This window comes from Malurus melanocephalus, unplaced genomic scaffold (assembly GCF_030028575.1).
Source record: "Malurus melanocephalus ecotype Western Australia unplaced genomic scaffold, MMel_1.1 scaffold_202, whole genome shotgun sequence".
Classification (NCBI taxonomy): Eukaryota; Metazoa; Chordata; class Aves; order Passeriformes; family Maluridae; genus Malurus; species Malurus melanocephalus.
In genome coordinates this window covers 740,766-766,634 of record NW_026623434.1, presented here as the reverse complement: position 1 = coordinate 766,634, position 25,869 = coordinate 740,766, and the positions used below count along the sequence as shown (strand labels likewise).

Here is a 25,869-nt window from a genome sequence, read left to right as displayed (position 1 = left end):
TTTGAAACACCTATGGCACTGTGACTTAGACCTGAGTACTTCTGTATGGTTAGCCCTGTGAAGCGCTGTTGCACACCAATACMTGGCCTTAATGACAAGAGTGTAGAAGTATGTTGTGCCTTTACATTCTTTCCTTGACTCCTTTGACAAATGGGTGTGTCTCAAGTGCATTCAGTATGTTTAACTTTTCCTTACCTCTCCAAAAACAATACTCTATTAATGTTTTTTGTTATGTTGTTCCTTTCAGGCAGTACAGATTTTTTTTTTTAAATAACCTGTACGCAGTGAGTGAACCAACTAACCGACCAACTTTTGGTGTATGTTGTGGACACCTGAAAGCAAATGGCTCACTGTGTATGGATAGTGGATCTGGGGGTGGGTGCTGCTGACCCAACCTGTGTAGCTGCCAGGGCCAGCTGCCAGGGAAGGCATATTTGTTCTTGAGCATTCAGGAGACAAAAATTCTGTTTTGTTTTTGRATATTATTTTGTTGCATCTGTCTGGTACAGATTGAGAAAACCCAAAGTTAGTGCACACAGAGCCTTCATCCTTTCTGGCTCTTCCTGCTTAGCAAATAACAAGCTGGTCAGTTGTGGAAAAGCCTGTTTTGCAGATCAGAACCATAACTGGCTTTTGTATTTCTGGTGACATTYATGTTTGCCATTGTCTAAACAGTTGTGGATGAAGTACTTGGAAGTGGGGATTAACATCTTTAGACTTAAAGCTTAACAGAAAATAGTTTTGAATTCAGAAGGCTTGTCATGCACCTGTAATGGACAGGAACAGTACTRCAGTTCCAAAGTACGAGCAGCAAGACTGACCAGAACAAGCCAGAGTCGCTCCACAGGCATCCACTGAAGAGTAGAAATAACAAACATGTGAGAAGTGCTTTTGGACCTGTGAAGGATTGCCCTCAGGGTGATGACCTGTGATTGCATCCTCCTCTGAAAGCACTTGTGACCTGTGCTGCAGCTCTTGAAAGCGACAGGAAGGTTTCAAGGATCTGTGGAAACATGGAAAACTACAACTYATAACAACTAAAGGACTAAATCTGGAATAATAACTGGTTCTGTCAAGAAGGAATAGTCTGACCAGTTTTGTTGGCTTTCATTCTAATTAAATTTTCATGCAGTTTTACCATATGTGTCTTATTAATGGGCTTCAGCCACCTGAAAAAGTTCTACAGGAAGGTGACATTTCATGGAACATCTTARAAGTTATGAATTAATTTGGATATTAAACCTGTAAATATATCTGTACATTCAAATATGAATTTATGCCAAGGATAATTCATTTAAGAATTTCTTGTACGTGTTTCTTAGCTTGCAACAAAGCTCTACACAAATTTTAGTATTTTCTTACGGAATTAATTTGTAAGTCTCTTTTTCCCCACATCTGCTTTTAGTATAAAAGTGCTAAAACCTTTAAGTGTGTTTCAGAGTGAAAAAGTGATTTCTATATAAACATTTGACTTATGTAAATACATAGAAAAGAAATGTATTGTTTGCCTACATAAAAGATATACCAATGCCAAGTGTAGAGAAAACAGAAATAAGTATGGTTAGGGGTGGCAGGAGGAACTCAAACTAGCTTTTAGCTAACCAGACTCTTCAATAATTTTTCAGCTTTTGTGAGCCTAAAAATTACTTACTAAGACCTTCTACCAACATTGTGATTTTTCTAAAAATAAATTTRAAAAAAAAAGGTTTATGTGTTCTTTTTCTTAGTAGTTCTGAAAATAAAAAACTTGGTTCTCCCCTAGGGAAGGATCCTTTAGTTTGTTTTCCTGCTCCATCAGCAGCTCAGGTTTATTTCATACAGACATTTTAATCATTTTAGAAGGAAGTCAGCCAGAAGCAAGAAAGCTTTGAGCTGCTTTCAGATGTTTACCAGTGTGAAGTGCAGAGGAGACATCTGTCTGTGTGTAGGACAGGCATGACTTTTGAAGAAGATTTGGTAACCCAGAATCTACTGAAAATATGCACAGCAGTAGAAGTCTAAGTATGGGCAAATGTAACGGTGTTCGATGTTCCTCATGCAGCTGTCACATGCTTTAGCAGTAGATGCTTTTGCAGGGCCGTGTGTTGTCTCACCTTCTGATGTGACAGGACCATAACTGAATGAAAGGGCAAGGCAGGGGTAGCCAAGTGCCTAAATAGTAACAAATTTACTGTTTTTTCCAATTTACTCATTTTCCAGTTACAGCTCCGCAGTCTGGAGTTGTAGAAGGAAGAAAGACTGGCTGCTGCCAGCTGTATATTAAAGGTTAAAGGGAAGGTTTGAAATTTCAATTTCTTGTTGTGAGAGGTACAAGTTTGTGGGTTTCTGTTCCTTACCTGTGGATAACACGTAGCAGTTCAATGGGCAATTAATTGCTACATTAATTGCTGCGTTGCTATTTGCCTCACTACCTACCCACTGAAACTTCGATTTTGTTTCTTTTTTGCTCAACCGGCATTACGTTACAAAGCTAAATATCCTAATTCTAAATTTCTCCCATTCATTGGGAGAGGAAACATTATCAGTTAACAATTATTCACTATCCTACTGAAGTAGTTCTACAGTCATTTCCCACCAATCGGCTGTTGCCCATCACAGCCTTATGAGCTGTTGTTGACTTTCCAAACCAAATTTGGGAATTCATGTTGTCGTTTCTGTACAGGTTTCAATCAGACTGTGCAGTGGAATAAAGAAATACTTCCCTTTCTAGGTTCAAACTACAAGTTCWCCCCGGTGAGGTACCTTTACCATCAAACTGAGTTAAAATGGATGACAGCAGAGTGCTGTCCCACTCCTGTGGCACATGCTCTTCACTTCCCAGTTTTTATTCCAGTCTGTCTTCTTTGAGGATGAAGAGGAGTTACCATCAGTAACAGGAGGAAAAATAATCAAAGCAGGGTCTTGTAGTATGTCACTAGCTCCTACAAGGTAGTCACAGTGGCAGTTTCGTTCATCCTATTGGTGGAAAAGACTGCTTTAAAAATATTTTGATGGTTTTCAAATGTGTTCATTTCAAATACTTATMCAAACTAATCCAAATGAATTCATTGGGCTATGCGAATGAAAGCAGGCAATTCTTAAGCATACAATTTGACAGCTTTTTGCTGTGGTACTTATTTGTGCATATTTCAATATCTGTGCCAAATTTTAAATGCTAAGAAAACACTCGGGTTTCAGTGTATCTTGGGCTGAGTTACATTTTCAATGCTGCTTTTCTGTGGGTTTTTTTTTCACTTATTAAAGGCCACCATCCCAAACACACTGTTCTGTGTGTGCTTTTCACTTGAGAACATTGTGAAGGAAGCTATAGATGGTACAGAAGGCACATTTGAAAGGAAGAGGTTATTAGGAATAGGAAGACTTAAATGGAGCAAAAATACAACTTTTTCAAATCCCTGCTTTTGGAGTACTTTGAGACCTACAGGCATAAAATACATGCTCAATCTACTTGAGAAAAACCATTGAAGTTTTGGCTAGTATGTAGTAATTGTATTCTTCTGTTGTTAAGAGATTGTATCACCAATTCGCTTGTGTGTTTGGCTTACRTTTAAATGAATGGTTTATATTACTGGATGCTTCCATGTTTTAATTAAAGTACTTCTGTTTTTATGACAAAAGATGAGTAGTGTAAGATATTAGTGCCGTTCCCAAGTAGTTCTAGTGTATAATTCAGTTCTTTCATCTCCAACAGACACATAGATGAGGTTACCCATGCCAAAGAGAGCCTTGTCTGACCTCTGCCCACAGCAAGATGGGGCTGCCACTGTGATGAGTTGTGACTGAACTCTTTTTCCCTTTTAGCTTGTCTCATCTGAAAGAGGCCTGATGGGCAAAAAGTATGTGGTGTGGAGAACAGACAGACACACTGGCTCCTTCTCTACCCCCATTTGCTATTTCTAAAATACTGGGGTTTTCCTCGGAAGACAAGTTAAAAACACAGGCAATTCATCTACCATGTCATGTGAATAATAGGCAGAACTTTGCTTTTCTTTAAAGAGAAAATGATGGATCAATGATTTTTCAAGTGTTAGAACTGCAAGTTATGGTTAGGTATTAGCCCACATATTTCTTTTTAATATACAATAKTTTTTGCTTGCTATCTTGGGCAAGCCCTTGCTTGTTTTTGACAGAACTGAGATKAGGAAGTTCATGCAATGCCCCCAAGAACAGGAATAGGATGAGTATTCAAGACATCCTTACTCCTACACTAGATCGATCCACTCCTTCCAGTACTGCCCACCTTCATATTGTTTTTATTTAGCTAGACAGGGCAATAGCTGGCTTCAGAAGAACTAAACAAGGTGTGCCTCATCTTCAAACTTATATCTGAGAATGATCAATACCACAATGAAGTTGTATCAGCAGGCAGGTGAGAMAATGCATTTTGGGAAGACTTCACTTAAAGGAACAACTGTTTCAAAGTAAAGCTACTGAACATACGTGAGCTGTTCGGACTTGCCTGAGACTGGTACCAGTGCCAGCATTCSTGTTCCCTTCAGGCAAATGCATCACATATGAAGATCAGCACATGTGGGCCTGCTTTTGGTATTCTGGGGCAAAAAAAAAACCCAAACAGTGGATTTATGGGATTGCTCATTTCATGGTATAGTTCTTGTTTTAACTGGCTGAAAAAGTCACCTCTTCAGCCTCAATGTCATTAACTCTTCTAAGATTGAGCAATTGGCCATGATATGGGGAATGATGATACCCAAATTGAACTTCAGAGCTATTAGGAGCTATAAACCAGACCTTTATMAACCATTCTGCTTTCTCAAATTTGGTCAGGAGAGGGAGGGAGTTGACCTTCYTGCACATCAAGCTTCTTGAAGATCCAGTATCACCAAGTTTTCTCAGTCCAGTGTACGATGTTGCATCTGCTTTTTGCAGTCAACATAAAAGCATGAGTTCAGTTGTATGTTCTGGGTAACTCTGGGTAACAGAAATGAAATTGGGGGCAGCCTGTGTCCTACATCAGGCTGAATCACCGAGCAACACCACGARTGTTCAGATTGGCCACTCAGGGTAGCAGAATCCTGAGCTGTTGGCTGCCCTAGACACCACAGCACTGACAAAAGCCCCTGCACTTTCCCCCAGCACAAGGGAGGGTGCACACTGTCACCTGGAGGGTGCTGGGCACCAGGGCGATGGCTGCAGTCCAGCTCAAAGGACAAGAGTGTTGGCACATGTGTTTGCTAGAGAAATGCTAGGACAAAACTGGATTTAAATCACTGGTAATTTGAAAGTATATCCATCTACAGATAGAGATTTTTGTTTGTTTTCTAAAGCTTTGTATCATCACACCTCTGATTCTCTCCATGTAGGATATGCATGGAGATTTACATTTAAAAAAACAAAAAAAAACAAACAAAAAAAAAAAAAAACAACAACCCAGACTAGATCAATAGAAACAGTAATGATGGGTTATGTTTACCTGTCAAGATAAGCATCCACTGGGGAGCTGAGCATGCTTCAGTTCAGTAGTCCAACATCGCATTTTAAGTTTATAAAATCAGATTTTTTTTTTGTCATCCCTGTGTACCCAATCCAAGTTCCTGCAAAGGGGATTCTTKACCTCCATCCCGTGGTGGCCCAAGTAACGGGTTAAGGCTGACAGGATTGCCTTTATCTGCTGTTATCACTGAGCCAAGAAACAAGGAGGAAAGTGATGCTTTGAGAGCAGAGTGTGTCTGATTCTTTCAAGCATGCTTCAGAGGAGGAYGGTCTCCTCTTACAAGCTACTTGAGCTCCCACAGCACCACACCCTGCTTTGAAGGTGAGGATGTCAAACAGGTTGGCTTTCCCCGCTGGGAAGGAGGTGGATCCAGAGTGCTCTGGCTCCCTCCCCATTGGGTGCTGYCACTGCTTCCCCAGCTCTCCATGCTTCCTGCCTGGCTGATAAATAGGTTTTTTGGAGCACAGGTGGCACATGCTCCAAAAACGTGCTGCTCACAGCTTGGCCCTGGCAGGGTTGCTTGCTTTTGTTACTTGCTCTGTACGCCAAAAGGTTTCTCTCTCTCTCTCTCGCAGAGCTTGGGTGYGCTGGTGAGAGACCTCCTTGGACAGAACTGCTGATTCCAAGTGTCTCCTCAAACCTTGGCACTGCAGCTACAACACTTACCGTCCTTGCTTGGAAAAAAAACAACCAGTGCAGTCAAGGCACTGYGTAGAAGAGCATGGAGAAATTCAGAAGTATTTTTCTTTTGTGCTTTGGCTTCCTTCTAGTCCATGTAAGAGGTAAGTGACCTTTACCTTGGCTTATTTCAAGGCAAGATTATGAAATATTTTTAAAAAGGCAACCAAACAGCCTAAATCCCCAACCTTTAAAAAGCATGCTTGTTAGTTTGGAAATGCTTGCTAGAAGGTTTTTTTTTTGTKGCTACTGGTTCATGAGAAGTATTCAAGAGTGTTTATATGTACTTCACCAGTTTCTAAAGAGATATGTATCTCTTGGAGTATCACTCATAATAGCTATGCTAGTAGAAGTTTGTTTATTATGATTTCTTATGTTTTTGCTAGTGTTGCTTCCACGAAGTTACTCACAAGCTTATACTTGAGTACAAACTTTTAAATGAAAGCTGTGAAGTGAGAGCTTCCAGGGGAACTTAAAGTTTTCAAAGAGATCCTTAGTCAAAAACTGTTCATGTTTTAAAGCTTTCCTTGGTTATTGATATTTTGAAACCTATTAGTTTTATTGTAAAACCAAATTCTGATTCAGTTTAAAGATATTAATGCTTTTATATTGGTGCATATGCTTTAATAATAATACACTCATAGTTTATTAACCTTAGTTAATGTATTCCACACACAAGCATTCCTTTTCCATGCAGGAATGATTAAGAATTGAATACATTTTGCACATATATATTTTTGATGAATGAATATCAGTAGGGAAAATTTAGCCTTTTCATACTGAGTCATTTTACTATATTCAAATTAATTTCTTTCAGCAAAACAKTCTTTTGAACTTTTCTTGATGTCAAATGAAATAGAATAATCTTTGTGTGCTTCTACCATGTGGTGTACTTGTAACCTTTTCTTATTTTGTATGTTAGCAATTCTGCAGAAACTTTTGGTGCAATGTTGGCTGCAGGAAGAAATCAGTCATTAATCTCTAGTTCCAAAATAGCTGCTGCTGATGATCCTCCCACAATCTCTGATTTAAACAAAGTCCCTAGGAAATCTTGCAGTGGTGGGCAGTGAAAAAAAAACCTTAACTTAGTTCAGTGCTTTGATTTTAATAAATGAGGAATTATTTTGAGGTCTTCAGCATTTAGCATGGCATAGAAAGAGCAGAGCAGTAGGACTGTGCTGCCCTGCGTGCTGTGTTGTGAGCAGTGATGATTCATGTGTCTCTCACCTCTGGCATGCAGACTTTCTTGTTCTGTAACTGTCTTATGCTGAATAGTTCTGTTCAGACAATCTGAGCATGAGCAAGCCAATTTGCATATACTATTTTAATTATAAGGGTAGTCAGCCTAATCATTCTTGATTTATACATGCRTTAATTTAGAGCCAGTTCAGGCTCTGCTTTGGGGAAGAAGTCATTGCAGAAAGTTGCTGTGGGCTTTCTAGGCTCTTATGACTCTGGAAACAATTTAATCCACTTTGACAAGCACACATTAATTATTTCAAGTCTGTGGCAACAGACACTGAATTTTATCATCAAAGTATTCACAATGTTTCAGGAGATATTTACAAGRACCATTTCTCAGTCCCAATCAAGACATGATATGAGAAAGGCTTGGCCATGCTGGTGAAAAGCTGGTCTAAGTTCTTAGGATAGGAATGTCCATGGATGATTCACTCTTTTATGGGCAACTTAATGCTTTTCTAAGTTGTAACCACCTGTGACAGCATCCAGAATCTACTGGCCCACCACAGCCAGACCAGATAACATCATTCATCTTACCATCCAGCATTTCCTTTATGCCCTGCTATCTTGAGTTAGTTGCCCAGACTACCTTGATGGACACACCTCAACAGAAGCATGGCAGAACCAAGAACCGTATTGCACAAGGAAAGTGAAATCTGATACAGTTCAGAAATGTGTACGCTCACTGCAGTATTTCATTTTTAGCTACACTCTTTAGTTTTTGTAATTTCCAAATTTAGGTAGGTTACATGAAGACTCCGATATGTTTGAGCTTCAACAGCTAATTGTCTGAGAGGCTTTTAGCCTAATCCAAATGAACTGAACTTCACAGAAATGCCTTCCACTGAATTTCATGGTAACATCCCTCATTAGTTACTGCAGCTTGGCTGATCTCTGGCCACCCAGATTTGGCTGTGTCCACACTGCCCATTTAAGATGTGCTCAGACATGACTGAGRTTGCTCCCCAGTAACTCAGATCACGTATTTGTTTGAAAAATATGTCCATTTGGGCCACAAACCTATGTGCACACCTGCAGTGGGGAATCAGTCCAACCTGGGGTCTCTCCCTTGAAAGGAGCTGAGACTCTCACTCAGACCTGACTGCTTAGAATGTTCCTCAGGCTCCCAATRCAGATATAATCTATACATCCATGATCTTTAATGTCGACTGATAGATCACAACTTTAGCCACTGACAAAGACAGTGCAAAGATTGATGATGTCTGAGATGGTCTACACTTACTTCATCAGGTATTGAATCTACACAGGCAAAGGGAACAGCATTTGTTGCTAGTCAGTAAAGCATGCACCTCTGTTCAGCTAAGGTTACATGGCTTTTGACTCAAAATCAATTGTAGTCTCAATTAATTAGCTGTGCACTTTATGGGGAGGAAATTGCAGACTGAATTTAAGAYCCTATGAGACTTATGGGTCTTAGTTCTGTGAATAATGTAGTTTTCTCTGGAGTTAAAGGACAGAACAGGAGAGTGAAAAAACAGTCTTGTTTTTCTTACACTGTTCCATRTAGCTGCAGTCCTCACTACTATTCTGTGTGAGGTCCCTGTGGACGTGYCGAAGCACTTACGGATTCAGCAGGCAACAAATTCTCTTCTGCTGACTGCCAAAACTATTTCACTCCCAAGATCTGAACTGTGATTATCAGGCATGTCAGTGCTATCAGCTAAGGGTGTGATTGCAGTTTGAAAAATTAACGTACCTGAACTGGTTGAAATACTAACAATGGCAGAGGTGTTGCAAGATCAGAGCTTGGGAAGAGAAAACAACTGGTGAAGTTACTCACCTTCTATGGGTCACTTTTCAAACATTGCTGCCACATTGCAAGCCTGGCAGCAGTGCCCAACCTACCTGGAGTATGTATTTTCAACTTATTTGCACCAACAATTGTCAATCCCTTTCTATCCCACCGAGGGTAATAAATAACAAATAAAAACCAGAATTCTTTCAAGATTAGCAATATATACAAATGGACCCGTTTGTAGAATTTTGCCTCATAGTAGGAGGAGAGAGATTCAGTTCGTTTTGATTAGTCTTCCTTTCCACAGGCTGACATCCATGAACATAGGAGAAAATACTAAAAATGCATAAATCTGACCTGCAGTAAAATATCTCATGAAGGCAAAACACACCATCCCAGCTGAAAGAAAGGGCTTGGGTGGGCTGTGAAAATATGACGGTCTCACTTCCACTGAATAAGCTTTGCCTGTTATCAATAGTTTTTTTTAATTCCTGAGGAATTGATGTAAAATTTAAATCACAGATATACATTTTCAAAGGGTAACAATGCTACTGATTAAATAAATGCAAAGGCCAGAGAAGACACTAAGATTAGCAGACAAATTAAAGTCCTTCCTTATATCCCTGGTCTTATTACACCAGTGGTGAAGGAACAAGGGGCCATCCATATTGAAGATCAAGAGGTATTTTGCATGGATTTTACCAGTGTACTTGGTATGAAAGTGGGAAGAGGAACATTAAAAGACACTCTGTGAGCAAGAGGAACAGCAAAGATTGACATCTTCCTGACCACCTGTATTACATTCAGCTCCGTCTGCTGTCTCAAAACTAAGCACTGGAGAAAGAGGGGATCAGCCTGCTGGTACCTAGGCAGCAAGTGGTCACTCAGAGAGCCCAACACAACTGTGCCACACTGAGGATTTCAGTAAGAACACTCATACAGGTCTCTGAGTACAATTCTCATGTAATGTGACCATCATTAAAGCTGAGACTCTCAGAGCAAATGGCTGGAAAGAGCTGGAAGTTTCATGAATCTACATGACAGAGAGAAGCTTTGGCTTCTCTCAGAGAGCCCACGCCACGGGCTAAGCTCTGCAGCCTCATGTCACAAAGCTGAAAATCTGAGCAAGGTTCACAGATGAACAGTGTTCCTTCATGGAAAATCCCAAATCTTTCACTCTGCCTGCAATTGTACAGCACACACCAGATGCTTCTGAGCTCACTCTGAAGCAAAATACAGAAAATTATATCTGTTTCATTTTATGTATRCAGGGCATAGCAGATCATAAAGAACCTCAGTTGCCTTTGAACAGCAAGGCAAATATCACAGAACTAGAAGATTTTCTTTTGGGTTTGGTGAGACTATGCTTCACAGAGCTAAAGCAATACTGCCACTCCTGCTTTATTACTAGCTGCTGGTAATTATTGAAATGTATTCTTGTATGCACAAGCAAGACAGTCCTTTTCATTTCCCTTGAATTTAAACTATAACCAGAAGTGACCTAGCAAAAACCATGAAGCCAATAATCAGGTCCACATGTTGTGGTCTGTATACTGGACCTTGGGTCTTAATTATAGATTGTAAAGCATACTCATTTTCCACCCTAGCATCAAGGGGTTGTTATGGCAATTGTTGTTTATGAAACTAAAGGTCCTTGAAGGAGAAACAAGCTGCAGTAGGGAAATATGGATCATGAGGCTATTACATGAAAGAAATAGTACCTGATCATTGAGATTTTGTCCACAGTGTCCACTCTGGGGCGTTAACATTTATGTTCTCACAAAAATAAGTAATTTCCTTTAAACAAACATAATTGCTTCCTGAGTAAAGTTGGACCAGTACACAGGTATGTTCTAAATCACGTGCATGGGAAAATACATCCCATTCTCTCATTATGGAGGAAATAGGTTTCATGATTGTATTATAACCAGAAATGGTCTGTGYAGAGAATAGCTTACAATTTTAGCTAAAAAATAAACACATAAAATGAGTCTCATGAGTGATTTTGGTAACATATTGTTCCCTTTTACAATTTTTTTTTCTCATTTCTGAGTCACCGACTTCTTTCTCAGTCTCTGCCAGATTCATAATGTTTTAAGCTCATTGTGTTCACAAAACAATTCCTATTTAATTGCACTGAAGAAATCATACTCATTTATGTCTTTAAATACTGTAAAATCAACTTATTTTCCCTTTCTATCTATATCACAATTAGAAGTGAGTTTCTTCTAATGTATTTGTAACACAGGTAATGTCATCCCAAACATATGACTGCTAGCAATGCACTCAAAACCAATTAATTTGATCATGTTAGCAACAAAATTTTTTATCTAACGCATATGTGCATATATACATTTTAGATGTGTGTCCAGAAACATGTATAAACACATACAAACAAATTTTCTCATGGATTTTAACTTCTTTTTTAATACTAGGCTGTGCATGTTAAAAGGCTGAGAAGTTAATTTCATTTGTCACATGACCTGACCCTCACTTAGCAATATTCATTATTGCCTTGTTTAAATCTGTGTCATTTTAAGGGCCACAAGCTGTGTTCATATGGATTTAGTGCAGGACTGAGCCTACTGACAGAGATCAAAAATTGCAGAGTGATGCAGTGTTAGCCTTTTGTCAGAAAASTTCAGACTTGTTCTGTGATGATCAGCTGGTAACTCCCACCTGCAGAAAACTAGCCTCGTTTCTCAYAAATTCTACTCAAAAGCTGTGAGATCTCAGACCCTTGTGATCAAACACCTGCATAGTTAAAGGGTGGTGGATCCATTTACCATTTAGACGACAACTTAAACCATAGAAAAAAGATGTTGCTGTCTGTGTTTTAGTGGCTGGATATTTGGGTCACATTTTCAGAAAATTAATGTTCAAAGTTTGTGCACACCGAATGCACATGTGCCTGAAGATATGACTTTGCAAGGACTGTGTTGTGTTCAGCAGGAGCTTATAAGCATTTTCCTAAATTCTCTGTTATGAATCATTGAGGACCACCCAACAAAAAACATTATTCCAGTCATTTTATTTCTTTGTCAAAACAGGGATACTCCCAGAAGAAAGGTTAGATGTAATGCCAAGGAACAGCATGCTAGCCAAAAAGCASTAACAGCAGAGATAACCCCAGAGATTGCCCCAGAGGTAATACCATTTGCACAGCTAAATCTCTTTGTAACTTTATCCAGGTTAAAACAAGCAAACAAAAAACAAACAACAAAGGAAACAGCAACGAACACAAAAATCCCAAACAAATAAAAAACCCCAAAGGGACAAAGCTGTTCCTGTCCCACTAAAATTTATGTCATTCTCTTTTTCATATTTCCAACTCTTTCTTTTATGGAAGCTGGTGCAAAAAAAAAGGTAATTTTTATATGTGGAAAATTTATTTYTTTCACACTGTTTGTTCCATGGAGAAGCTTCATCAATTTATTTCCCTTGTCATTTATCTTTGGAGTTCCCTGAAGTGACTTTAGTTCCTATTGAGCTAAATATTCTCTGAGACTCTAATTTGGTTTTGTTTTTAGACCCACCATTGTTTGGATGAAGTCTGAGCTGTCCAGCTATTTAACCATCTTTTATCCCCCGAAATTAGATTCTTAAAATGTCTAGATGCAGTCTCAGAAATTATAATGAGCATTTGAAATTCTGCTCCACAGAATCTTACTCCTTGTGGTCATTTGATGTTATTATCAGAGGAAGTCGGGATGGAAGTCCAAGCAATCTTTTGGTTTATTTCAGTATCACTGATCATGCTCCACAGATGTCCTCATACAAACTGCCCATCTGTCAAGGTTTATATTTACAGAGTCAAAGAGATTTCAGTGTGGATTCCTGTCTTATTCCCAAGCAGTCATTCTGTGTTGGAGTCTTTTTTTAATGCTTGGTTTATCATTAGAAATAATTAAATAAAAATAAATCTGAATAATTTCTGCAGAAGATTTTCAGTTTTCTTTTTTTCTCTTCTTATAATTTCTATAGTTTTCTTCTGTTTCTCCCTTGAAGTGGCAAACCAACACCTTTTGCCTTTTCCCACCTTTTTGGTAATGAAACAGACATACAACAGGAGAGGGAACCAYTGGTCCTGTCCAGGAAAAAGGCAGGTGTTAATAACTGTTCCACTCTGCTATTTTGTTTTAGTTCTCATGAAACTGAAAGCCTCTGCATCATCTTGCTGGAATTTTATAATGTCATTAGAGTCCACCTTCTATTTTTATTTTTCCCTAACTTCAAAGAAGTACTATATCTGAAAGTTTTCCATAGTCTTCCTTCACAAGATGATTTTGTCACATTCTCTTTACAGCATTAGGAACTCAGTAGCTGCTTTCCATATTGTTAGTTCCTGCGTGTCATGACCTGTAACAAAGAAGCTGGTTTGACCAACAGCTCTTCAGCATTACAAAATTATTTCTCATGACTCTCATTCTGATTATGGTTACAAAAATATTCCCGATGACTCACTCCAACAAGAAATGGTTTTAGCCACCGATGATGGCGGTATCCTGAGGCAATGGGGTTCAGGTTAGACAGCCTCCTCCAGTACTCAGGATGCTGATCAAAAATGAGGCTTTTACCGCAGGTCTGAATCAAAGAACAATCAAGCTTAAGTTGCTTGTACTGCTGGCACTGAAGAAATGGTACAGAAAAATAGAATTTGACCATATAAGTCAAGACATATCCAGGATGTCAGCCTGTGGGTAGTGTATCTGCATCAAGGTCAAAGGGTCCCATGGCTGGGGCGACAGTCCATGGGCAGCAGCTCAGGGCCAGTAAGGGCTGGTGGTGCACACAGGGCTCTGGCAGGAAGTATCTTCTGATGAAGCAACTTATCTGTTTTATAAATTTATGCATTTTATGGATTAATATTATAAAAAAAAAAAACCAAACCTGTCAGAGTCTTAGATAATGCTTTGATAATGACTTTAAATTGAAAGAGAGTAGTTTTAAATTAGATCTTAGGAAGGCTTATTTTTTTTGCTAAGAGTGTAGGGAGGAACTGGAACAGGTTGTTCAGAGAAGCTGTGGATGCCCCATCCCTGGAAGTGCCCAAGGTTGGATGCATCCCTGAGGAATCTGGTCTAGTGGAAGGTGTCCCTGCCCATGGCAGTGGGAGTGGGAAATACATGACTTTGAGATCCTTTCTAACACAAAACATTATGTGATTCTATGATTCCATGAATATTATCCACCTGAAGCCCCAATCCAAAGGTTCCTGTATTTGGCAAGGTTGTCTGAGTGGCCAGGGCAGAGGAAGGAGAGGTGRCCAGATGAGGTAACACTCCAAGAACAGATAACACACCACTTTGCCAACATGACTGGGAAAACCGCATGCTGTTACCTGTTTTTACTTACCAAACTTGAATTCCTCATAATATTTTATTGGGACAGTTTTGCTTTGGAAGCCATTCCTACTTTGCATTCCAGCCTTGTTCCATCTCTTCCATCAGACCCCAGTTATAATTAAGTTCACAGACTAYATTAAAATCCTCATGGGAATCAAAACATTTCTATTTTATGCTCCTGCGCTGACTGTTATTTGAGGATCACATGGTGTTTCACCACTGATAATTAATCTTTCTGGGAGCTCTTTGACACAGGCAAGAGCTATTATTCAGGAACAGTGATTAATGAGAAGAATGCCATGAAGACGTACAGCACCTGTCAAGATGAAGGAGCTCAGCTGAACCCAGAGCACTGTTGGGCTGACAAACTTCTGACAGCCTCTCTCTGTTCCTCAATTTCTCCACTTGAACAATGACGCTTTTCTTGCTGTGAAGTGCTCATGACTTACCAAGAAAACACTTCAATGGAGAGTTAGGTATTAAGCCATTTAGAAGGGATAATAAACATATGCAGATCAAGAGCAGCTTGAGGCTTACTCGATGGAACACAATCATACTTTTGTGTTTAGGGAAGTCATGGCATGTCATGATTGTTCATGGGTTTGTGTTGGCTGAACTTGTGTTTGGAATGCAAACACAAGGATGATGCGTCACCATGGATAAAAACCAATGGACACGTATTCTGCAAAGATGTGTTTCATGAAGGTGTATTACAAGGAAAGTGACAGATTGTAGAGTTGAAAGTAAAACTCACATGAATAACTGTGTGTGTTCAAAGTTGTCTGTTTCCGTTTATACATTGAAAACATTTTCCAGTTTTAATTGCCTGCTAACTTCAAAGTTGTGAAAGGATGATAATTACTCTGCTGAGACATTTAAAGACATTGTTATCACTTAACAGGATAGGAAGGATTTTTTCCCCCTTTTCAGATTTTTTAAGGTACAGCAGAAACTAAATCTGATAAAMACATCTTAGTATCTTTTGCTTATGGCCCATGTTACATTAAGAATTAAAAAACCAAAGTTGATTTGTGTTGCAAGTGATCACAAGGAAGGCTTGCCAGTACAGTTGCTTGCTGAAGCTAGTAAAATAATAATGAGGATATTAAAAATTSTCACCTAATGATTTTGGTTCACAAGTACTCTGCTGAATGCTACTTTCAGCTGTCTCCTGGCAACAGCCCCGTGCCCTCCAGCAGGCAGCCCGTGTTCGTCAAAGGGGTGTTTGCACAGCAGCTGAATATGATAACAGAGAGAGCAGCTTCTCTCTGGCCTAGCTGAACAAACAACTCTTGAATTAGATAAGCCCATCTCTCACAGTCATTCAGGACTGAGCTGCACAGGGATGACAGGCTTGTTCTGTGCCTGCTGCTCTTTGGATGGGTCATTCTTTTGCCTTTTACTGATGTTCTGGCTCTGTACAGAGCCCTCAGGTGTGGAGGTCATGCAAACCTGCCTGCTGACTTAGTGTATCTTCTGTCACATTCCTTCTAGGTCAAGGTGATTTTGATTTAGCTGATGCCCTGGATCACCCTGGTATGTAAATTGTCTATCCTTATTTTACAATGGCATTTACACCAAATAACAAATCTTAAATCTTTTTCCTTGAGGAATGGAACATGAAGTGGCTACTATTTAAGTTAAAGATATACAGAACAGGAAAATTGTAGATTTCAATGTTCCTGTCATGAAATGAAAATTTTAAAACAAACAAACAATAAATGACTTTGAAAACATATCCCTTCATATTGTGCTTGTGCTGTGATACATAAAGATTTATTGAAAGCAGCTCTCTGCAGATGCCTGCTTTGGTTAAATTGAAGCTGCTATTGTTTATTGGCATGTCATTGTTCCAACAGATGACATAATTACCAGGAAGCCTACGGTGATCAGAAGACCAACAAGACCTGTGTTCAGTGAGTAACAAATAATGGGTTATAAAACTGATTTTGTATATTTAAGAAACTTTCACGTGAGGTTCTTAATCATATTTGCTCCTGTGCTTTAGCTGAGATCATGTGTGAATAATAGCTGCCTTCTTTATGGAAAATTAATGCTTTTTTGACAGTTACCAATTACATACCATTTATGCTTCCAGTAAGGCTTTGGAGCATGGCTGGCAGTGATGGTATTTTATTTCCTGAAGATCTTCACACTTTTCCAGATTTTACTGAAGGCCCTGGGGAGTATAACAATGGATAACTATTGCTAAAAATGGCTAATTCTTCYTCTACTTTTTTCCCCATTATCTTTACTTTTTGTATATTCATTTATGATGCTTGATAACAAACTTGGAAAATAATCAGATGGAAGTTGGGGGTATTCTTTCTTCTCACCATGTATTTGATTCATATTATCTAGTGTTGATTGCTACAACCACATTTGTCAGAAAGGAAAAAAGGCCCCGAACAGTGGAAAGCTGTAGTCCTGAGAATGCCAAACAATAAATTCCAGTGAATATTTGTTAATGTTGAAAAAACCCAAATTCCAAACAAGAACAAAATGGCATTTGTGATGAAACAATTTATAATGACATAGTTTTTTCACCTAAACTATACTGCAAAAAATTCCTATCTATCAAGCAAAATGCTGGGTAACATTAACCCACACAACAAGTTTAGGTCTTATTTACAAAATCTCAAAGAAGTTGATTTTTACCCACTCTCATTGTTCCTGCATTCTGTTCAATTCAGCCATATCCTCAAACCCACATGTTTATGAGCACCAAGATGTGTGTGCTTAGGTGGTCTGGTGCAACATGAAACAAAGCATGCCGGCTGCTGAACTCTAATCTGGTCCCTGGGCTTCCTCTTGATCAGAAATGACAAGTAGAACCCACAGATATTTTATATATTTTAGGAGTAATTAGATATTATAGAGTCCTTTGCCTCGTAATATTTCTTATTCCAGTGTCTCTGAACCCTTGGTTGGGCTAGGTATGTAGATTTGTTTTCTGGGTGGACAATCAGGAAAAGTAGTAATATGCTGCAACCTTTGATATTAAAATGGCTTTCTGCCTTTCCTCTGCTGGCAAGTCATCTGARCTGTTATCTTACTGGAGCACAGACCTGCTAGTTTTGACAGAAACAACACATTCCTCAGGTTTACTGCTGGGAATTGTGACTTTATTGTCTGTTCTTTTAACAGTTTTCTGATTTTTCTAGTCCCTACAGAAAAATGCATTTCCATTTTTATTTSATTCATATCAACCTTAGCATTTCTGCAACAAATCTTAGCATGAAGCCTCCCGAGCAGAACTTGCATTTTACCTGATTTCTTCATCTCAATAATAAATTGAATCCAGTTTTCAATTTATCACTTCTTACAGCGTTAGCATTTGACAGGTAAAGGTATTTTTGAAATGCAGCTCKCTGCTCAGAAGACACAAGGAGGATCAACACCTGACCAGAACAAACCAAGTCATGCATTATGAATTTGATTATTTTCCTGTCAGATTTCCTGGTGACATCAAAGCATTTCTGAGTTGTTACCCAAATAAGACTAGATACTGTGAAAAATCAACTTCCCACTCCTTCTGGGTATAAAGAATAGAAGAAAATAGACTTCTGCATTGTGATTTTCTTGTGTTTTGGGAATTCTGACACATCTACAATGAAAAAAATGTTGTTTAACTGAGAGTCTATTGAATTGTCTGTTGCAATAAGCACCGGTACCAAAATTTAGATAGTCCCTTTTCTTCTGCTTCACTGTGTCACTTCACACTTATAAGCATCAAGAAAGGAATTCTTGGAGTTGTGACATCCATCCAATGTATTGCTTTCAGAACTCACCATCATTCCATATACACTTTGAAATATCACCCATTTACTCATGTCCACACCTGCATGTTAGGAACAGAGTTCCTCTTTATGGGTCTGCAGTTGATGGACAAATTGTTTATTGGATGGAGAATTCTGTCCCAGGTACAGCGAGACACGTGTGCAGTGCTGGGCAATGGTCACAGCCTGCTGATTTATCCTGTAACATGCACATACAGAAGTTTAAGTCAATGTAAAAATCTTTATTGCAAAGAAAAACAGACTGTCACCCATCCTCAGACAGGCACATATGATTGCGAAGGGTCACCRTGTCCCTTACATTGATTAGTTGATTCAATCTCTCCTCAAGTAGGTTTGTTGCTTCCTAGTATTTATTCTTGAAATGGGTAATAAGTTTTTGCAGTTCAATAAATTGCACTTAAGCCAAGCATACATATGCCAATTTTAACCAGAGACATAAATATTAATAATATTTTTAAATGAGTGCATCTATATATGTTAACATGGCTAATTTTATTGTGGTGCTTGCAGATATATTAAAGAGGTATYGATCTTGAGTCAGCTGTAAGATTTACTTTGACATCATTTAAAGAAGGGAAAAAAGCCTTCATGTTTTGAGTAGAAAATACTGTGCTATTTGTCAATTAGTGTGTGGGGAAATACTAGATTCTATTAGAGTTTTCAGGAAAAGTGTAGTGTGGGACAGACCTGRAAAAAGTGCTTCTCAAACAGTCACTTGCACACATTCTAATGAAAATAACATTTCTTTTCCCTCAAGAATTGTGTCTAACTCACTATTCTACATTCTCTCCTATTAATTTATAGACAATGATCTACATCTAGGAGATGCTCTTGGTGGGGGTGAGTACTGTCTAGTTTTCTTGAATATAAGGGTGTTTTGTCTTTCACATTCCTTTTCTGAACTCTGCCTAATTTGTAAAAAGATATTTCAATACTGCAGGAGGTGCTCTGGTCATGTGTGTCATTACAACCCATGTGCATGCAGCCCATTTGCCTGAGGCCGCCATGCAGAATGGGGACAGCATCTTGTCACCATCTACCCTTGGGAGCTTCCAGCTGCCCCACTTGCATGGACTGAAGTTGGCTGGGACTTACTGTGCCATGACAGAGCACCCCAGGCATGGCTGGGCACAGAAAGTGTGGYCCAGTCAGTTGTGATGGTTCAGAGTGGTGTCTTCTGACAGAAGCTCGAAGAAGGGGATGGCTGCAGTTTCTTCAGCTATCAAACATGAGCCTGTCTGAGATTAGGAATCAGAGATAACGCTGGATGGACAGGTTTGAGCTTCTTGTAGCTCTGCTGATGGCAAATTAGAAATCCAGGAAGGAAGGTTTCAGAGATGAGCATTGATGATACAGCTTAAGCTTGAAGCAGTCAAGCTGATGTAACACGCTGTTAACTTCCAGGTATTCCCATAACACCCAGACCTGACCTGGGAAGTATTCACATCACTGTTCTGAGCTGTGCAGACATATGGAATCCTTGAGGCTGGGAATTTTCATATCCCATTTTATTTAGTATGTGTAAAGATATACCAAGGATGTGAGGTGCTCTAGAAAGGTTCTTGTACACTGAAATTACCCAAAATGCAATTAGTATTGAATAAAAGCCTAAAACTTCACTTGAATCACAGCCACATAAAAGAAAAATTGCTTCTCAGCCCATTGCACAGAATCTCTGAACCAGCTGCGGTGGTCTGGTTTACTCATGTTTCAGTTTTAGAGAATGACACGTTTTACATGTTTTTTCCCCCCATTTCCAAGTTCCCCTGTGGCACTTCATCCCTTTGTTTGAATGACATATTAGTCCACACCTTACAAAGCTGAATCTAATTATGGTAATAATTCCCATGTTTTTATTGTCATTTATTCCTCCCTGTAATTTTACAGAGGGGGAGGGAAATAGCTGTTTATTTCTGTGACGTAATTTTGATTTGTGCAGAGCTAAATTCACTGTCTGGCTATGAGAACAGTTAAATATGTGATTGAATTGGCTGAGAAAAGGATGGCAAATGAGGACCTACTCTAAACACACAAAGCAGCTGCCCTGGACATTAAATTTGACAGGTTTTGACCTGAGTAAGCTCTTGATACTCCAGCATTGTATATGCAGTTTGGAAACTGCTTTTGGTCATCAGATCTCCTGCTCTATGCAACGCTTCTCTTTCTAATACTTTGGCAAAAAATTAAAGCTAGATGCTAGCACAAAGTCCTAAACAACAGCAAAGCTGAAGTCTGAATTCATTTTGCACAGTTCAAGAGCAGAAAATTCGTCAGGCATTTGATAAATTCAGCATCTGTTAGATGAAACTAATCTGCAGGTTTTATTAATACCTGATGATAGCAATGAGATAACCTGTTGCCTCCTGCCCAGCCTAGAACATCAGCTTCTCTGTTGGTTCTGAATAACTGCATCACTTACTCCCATAGTGACACATTGTGCCTCCCAGCTGTCAGCCTTAAACAATGCTAAGAAATACTTGCCAGAAATACAWGAAATATTTTTTCTTCTAAGTTTTTGTGAATTTTTCTCTTCTTTTGAAAATATTCACTGTTCACCTCCAAGTTTTTGTAGCTAGATATTTGTTGCTATAGCACTTCATTCTTTTTAACTACTGACAAGGTCCTTTAAGACATGAGAAGACAAATTAGAAATAGATATAAAATGCCAAATTRTCCTGCTCTTTATTAACAGTTCCCGTTTTTGCCATCTAACCATATTAATTATCAATAGGTGACATCTCAAGAAAGCCTTTATATCCACCTCTTCCACCACGCCCGGGAAGTTATGGTAATTCTGGTAAGACTATTTGCTCTTAAGAAAATGTAGTGCTATGAGCAGTTCAGAGTAGACATTTTGATACTTTACTCTCTTATTTCACTAGTAATAGCTTCTATCATCCTTTCCCTAAATCTTCATTTTTTAGTCACTGTTTCTGTGTTGGGACAGGGTATTTCTGAGTTYTAGTGTTGGTACTACAAAGTTTTTCTGTCTGCTCAAAACGTGAGACACTGAGTCCTGAATGACATGAGAGTAACACTTAATCTTGTTTGTRTTCTCATTTTGGGTATCTCCACTGAACTGAGTGGAGGTTCAAATTTGACATCTAGCCACAGGGCAGGGAAAAGCCTCAAATCCATACTGAGATGTATCTGAGATGRCCCTGGGGCATACGGCGGGTGGGGCTGGGCAGATGCATTTAAGCCTGTATTATATTTGARTTTGGTTCCAAACACTCACTTAAATAAAGTAAAAGTAGCATATCTATTCTGGCTACCACCCTGTACTTCCTTGGGTATGGCTGTAGTGGTGAGCCATGGCCAGGTCCTTCTGGGGTTTTTTTCCTGGAAGGGACTCCCTGCTTCAGGGATCATTGGGACTCTGGATATCCATATTATATAAGGATTTGTGTTACTGAGAGCCCATGCCCACACATCCCACAGGTGCCCTAAACAGACACAGAACAGGTAAACACCAACAGTGTCACTTCAGCTTTCAGGTGAATTTTGGTAGGTGACCATTCAGTGCAAGACATGTGACCCATCCACCATGTCAAAGCTGGGATTTCAAATGTCCCTCAACATTCCCTAGAATATTACAAAAGGAGTGGACAAGGGAGCTGAAGGGGTTATCATTGTAGATAATTTTGCAGCTGGAATCTTTATCTTGCAGGAGGTTTTGATGACTCAGATCTCCTTGATGGGAAACCTTTACCACCAGTTAGACCAGGTAACATTTGCTAAATTTCCTTGCAATCTCTTCCTAACACTTATAAATTAGAGTTGGTTGGTTTTGCTTTTTCTCTGAAAGTAYAGGGCCAGACTCTGCTATTTTTTATTTAGATTAGTTATTCCTTATTAAAAAGCATGGTTTTGAGCTCGAAGCTAACATTTGAAATGTATTCCAAAACATTTTGTAGCATTCTAGCATACACCAGAAACCTGTACATTTTATCCCTTTGAATTCAGCAAGGAAAGTCCTAAAGCAGATGGACCAAGCCTAAGATCTGGATGTAAATTACTGATAAATCACCTGATGWCTGGCAGGGAGAAGAGCTAGAGTACACTGACTCCCTGGGAAATCATCTTGATGTAGGCTGTTATGTATGATCCTTCTATTAGATTATAACATTCTTCCCCAAAAATAAGGGTCAAGAGGATGAGCAGTTGTTCCTCTGGCCATCACAGCTGTCAATGAGGAGTGAAAAAGGAGCTCCTCTCTTGCAGTCCTGCTGGGCTATCCCTTTTGTCCTTTGTGCAACATCACACTTTGCTCGGTAAAGATTTAATTCTCAAAACAAGATGAAAAACATTTTTTTTGATGAAACTTCACCCTCTATTCCAGGAGAAAAGGAGCATCATTTCAATCAGGGGGCAAACACAGGTATAGTGAATAATTTACATTATTCTACAATTTATTTCTGATTTTTATGAAATATTAAAACAATGTTAGCCTTATAAAAGTAGCACATATAATAAATTAGGCTTTAAGGGACCATTTTTATATCAGCTGTAATGTAACACAATTTCTACTCATCTGCTTAATTCTGTTTGCTTCTCCAAACTATTTTAATAATTTGGTAAAAGCACACTTTAGTAAAAAATATGCTTAAGACAAACCATTTCAGAGCCTCTGGAAAAAAAAAAAAAGTCAAAACAAAAAACCCCCCTCTTTTTTTTCCACAGATTCAGGATTAATAGCTGGTGTTACATCTCCTGTAATTTCTGCTTTTGTAATATTGGTTGTTGGATCAATAGCAGCCTACTCCGCTTACAAGAATAAGAAACTTTGTTTCAAACCACGTGGTAAGGCCCAAACAGTTTYCCACTGATTTAGTGCTGAAGTAGATGGTAATTTGACAAATAATTTGCCCTCCCAGTGGTGCCTGACTGATGTGGCTCTGTGTCTGGAAAGCAGCCTGGGTGGCTTTGCCGGCCTCAGAAAAGCTGGCAAAGAGCTCCCCGGTGGAAATACTGAATATTCAATTTTCATTTTACAGGTGGGGCTGCAGTGTAAACCACTGAAAAAAGATTGCTGTCTGATCACAGTCCTTTGGTTGGTGACATCCTACACTGCCATTTTGACAGAAGAAAATCTTCCTCTAATGAATGTTTTCTTGAGACATTGCAATCCTCCTTTCTCTAGCCTGATGTCACGTTTACACCTTGAGCTTTATATCATCAGATATGTTTAAAACATCAGGGGATTGTAGTGCACTCTCTGACCTGCATTCATAAGGGTTGGACACAGATTTTGACTTAGAAGTTATCTTAACAAAGAAATCAAGTTTGTTATAAGCTAAAAATAGAAAGATTTGGTTTGTGAGGATTTGAGTCACCAAAACTTCCTCTTCTGTGTTCAAAATTAGCCAAATTACTTAATTCTGCTGATAGAATAGGAATAGGGAGTTTGCCATTTCCTTTCATATTTGTACAGGTTCTCCACTATATTTCTGTAATGTTTACTATGTTTAAAGAAAACTTGTAGTTGTCCAAAGGATTAAAAATGTAAATGCCTTTACTTTGTAGGTATGTCTGAATTCTAGCAAAGTGAAAGGAACTATAGCTAGAAAATTCGTTCTTAATTTTATAATATATTGAAAAGATTATATATATTGACAAACCATTGTTTGAAATAAAATAAAACGAGATGACACATGCTGATTTTATTTATTTATTTATTAAATTGATTAATTACTGAAATGGTGTTTAGCTCTTCTCAGGAATTAGAATTTCACATTAGTCTTGTTTCTGTTCTTGAAAACTTAGGCCCTACTCTAGGAACCTTTGAAAGCATTAATCTAGCAAGATGGGTTTTTCTAAAAAAAACATATTATTCATAACTATGAAAAGGGAAAATGGGTACAAAGCTTTCTGATTTATTTAAATGAGTTTGTGATGTTTAATTCTCTAAAATCTAAGTCATGATGATTTTTAAACGTCATACTCTGTGGAGTTGTGGTTGACAGTTTTTCTAGCAAGACTGTTTCATCTTCCCCTCATTCCTGGCCGACCTTTCTGTGCTAACGAATATCCTCCTGTAGACAAACCTATCACACTTTTCCTGTCTTTYTCCCTTCATTTAGCTAACTGAACCAAAATTCAAGTGAATGAAATATAGATGAAAGCTGGCAAAACTAAGTTTACTGACATAATTCTTCAATACAGCCATTTTAGCTAACTTTTTAAAGCATAAGGAAATTGGTGTGTTTCATCTTCATTTTATATGCAAAGCATGGTTTTTCTTACTAAAATTCCATTTAGATGGAGGTAGATATGATTTTGTGTTTATTAAATAATTGAGAGGTAGACAAACTGAAAAAGTACTCGCTTCACAAAGTAAAATACCATTTATGAAAATTATTTTAAAATGGATATATATCAGTTGCCTAAGTTACCACAATATTTTTTGATCCTGAAAAAAATTATAATGCACATCAGTTTAAATATAGAAGCATCTTGACAACATACAAAAAAATGAATACCTTTGTGGTTATTACTTTCAACTTATGAATGAGAAAATATTTTTAATAAGGTTTTCAAGGATATTTGATAGTTCTTGTAAAATATTAATTTTCCATGTTAATAGTTACAAGAGGTTGATTTATATTTTCCCAGGTAGACACAAAGATTTGATTAATATAAGTGTTTTGATGTTCCAACTTTAGTTGTTTGTTCAACCATGAAAATAMAAATTCTGCTTCTTCAAAATTTTCAATAAACATCTACTGTGTTTTATCTAAGATGATGTACTTTTTTTGTTGTGTTTGCTACTTTCTGGGACMTATGATGACTGATACATTCTATATACTAGTTCAACTCTGCCTCACTAGGGAAAAGAAGGAGATATTTCAAACTAAAAAAAAAAWWMMRGGGAAAAAAAAAGCCAAAACARCTTAACTATATGCTTTTTCGATTTTTTTTTTCAATAAATGTCTAGAGAAGAATCTACATGTAACATTCACATTTTTGCTTTTGCTATACTATGACAATTTATTTTAAATTGTTCACAGTCTTTTCAAAATAATTTATCACTTATGTTACTATTATGAGTCCAAAAGCAGATTTTTTATGGAGAATGCGAGCAAAACCCATGAATCTGAATGCATAAACCCTGATTTACCCACATTTAATGCTCTGAAATTCTTTGATCAAATTATGTCAGCAATTGGTCAATATACCAGTGAGGAGGCACACTTTTTGATGTTAATTTCTCTTTAAAGGAGAATGATGATGATGATGATAATGATGACAAATTTATAATTATTGCAATAATTATTTCTATTATTATTATTTCAGGTAATTGAGGGATTATGTAGAGAAGCTCTAATGTATTTTAATCTAGGGGCAAAGGAACTAAAATAAGCTAGCTGTTAGAACAATAGAACTCTAGCTTGYGTTACTGGCTCTAATATTTAAAATCTACACTGCAAAAAAATATGCTGGCACACAAGTAAAACAGAAAATCATCTGAATGTAGACATCACTTTTATTACCAAGGAAAAACTTTTTTCAGTTCCAAAGTCCCCCAACTGAAATAGATCTGCCACTAAAATTATCTACAAAGCAACCTTGCTACTGATAAGAATGTTGTCTAGT

At 38.2% G+C, this 25,869-nt stretch overlaps 1 protein-coding gene and 1 long non-coding RNA gene across 2 annotated transcripts in view; one reads left to right on the top strand and one right to left on the bottom strand.

Annotated features, from left to right (window-relative positions):
• The window catches only part of LOC130577909 (uncharacterized), a 15,919-nt gene extending 10,165 nt beyond the window's left edge, over positions 1 to 5,754 (bottom strand). Inside the window, exon 1 of the long non-coding RNA XR_008965825.1 lies at positions 5,432 to 5,754. This is a non-coding gene — a long non-coding RNA (uncharacterized LOC130577909). The remainder of the gene's footprint in view (positions 1 to 5,431) is intronic.
• A 134-nt stretch (positions 5,755 to 5,888) lies between these two features.
• On the top strand, positions 5,889 to 24,972 carry XG (Xg glycoprotein (Xg blood group)). Its single transcript, XM_057373568.1, has 9 exons — positions 5,889 to 6,234; positions 15,968 to 16,009; positions 16,333 to 16,389; positions 19,078 to 19,113; positions 21,005 to 21,070; positions 21,944 to 22,000; positions 22,616 to 22,654; positions 22,957 to 23,076; positions 23,271 to 24,972. The coding sequence occupies exons 1-9, from the start codon at positions 6,174 to 6,176 to the stop codon at positions 23,285 to 23,287; spliced, it is 495 nt and encodes a 164-aa protein (XP_057229551.1). The 5' UTR covers positions 5,889 to 6,173; the 3' UTR covers positions 23,288 to 24,972.
• The last annotated feature ends 897 nt before the right edge of the window (positions 24,973 to 25,869 follow it).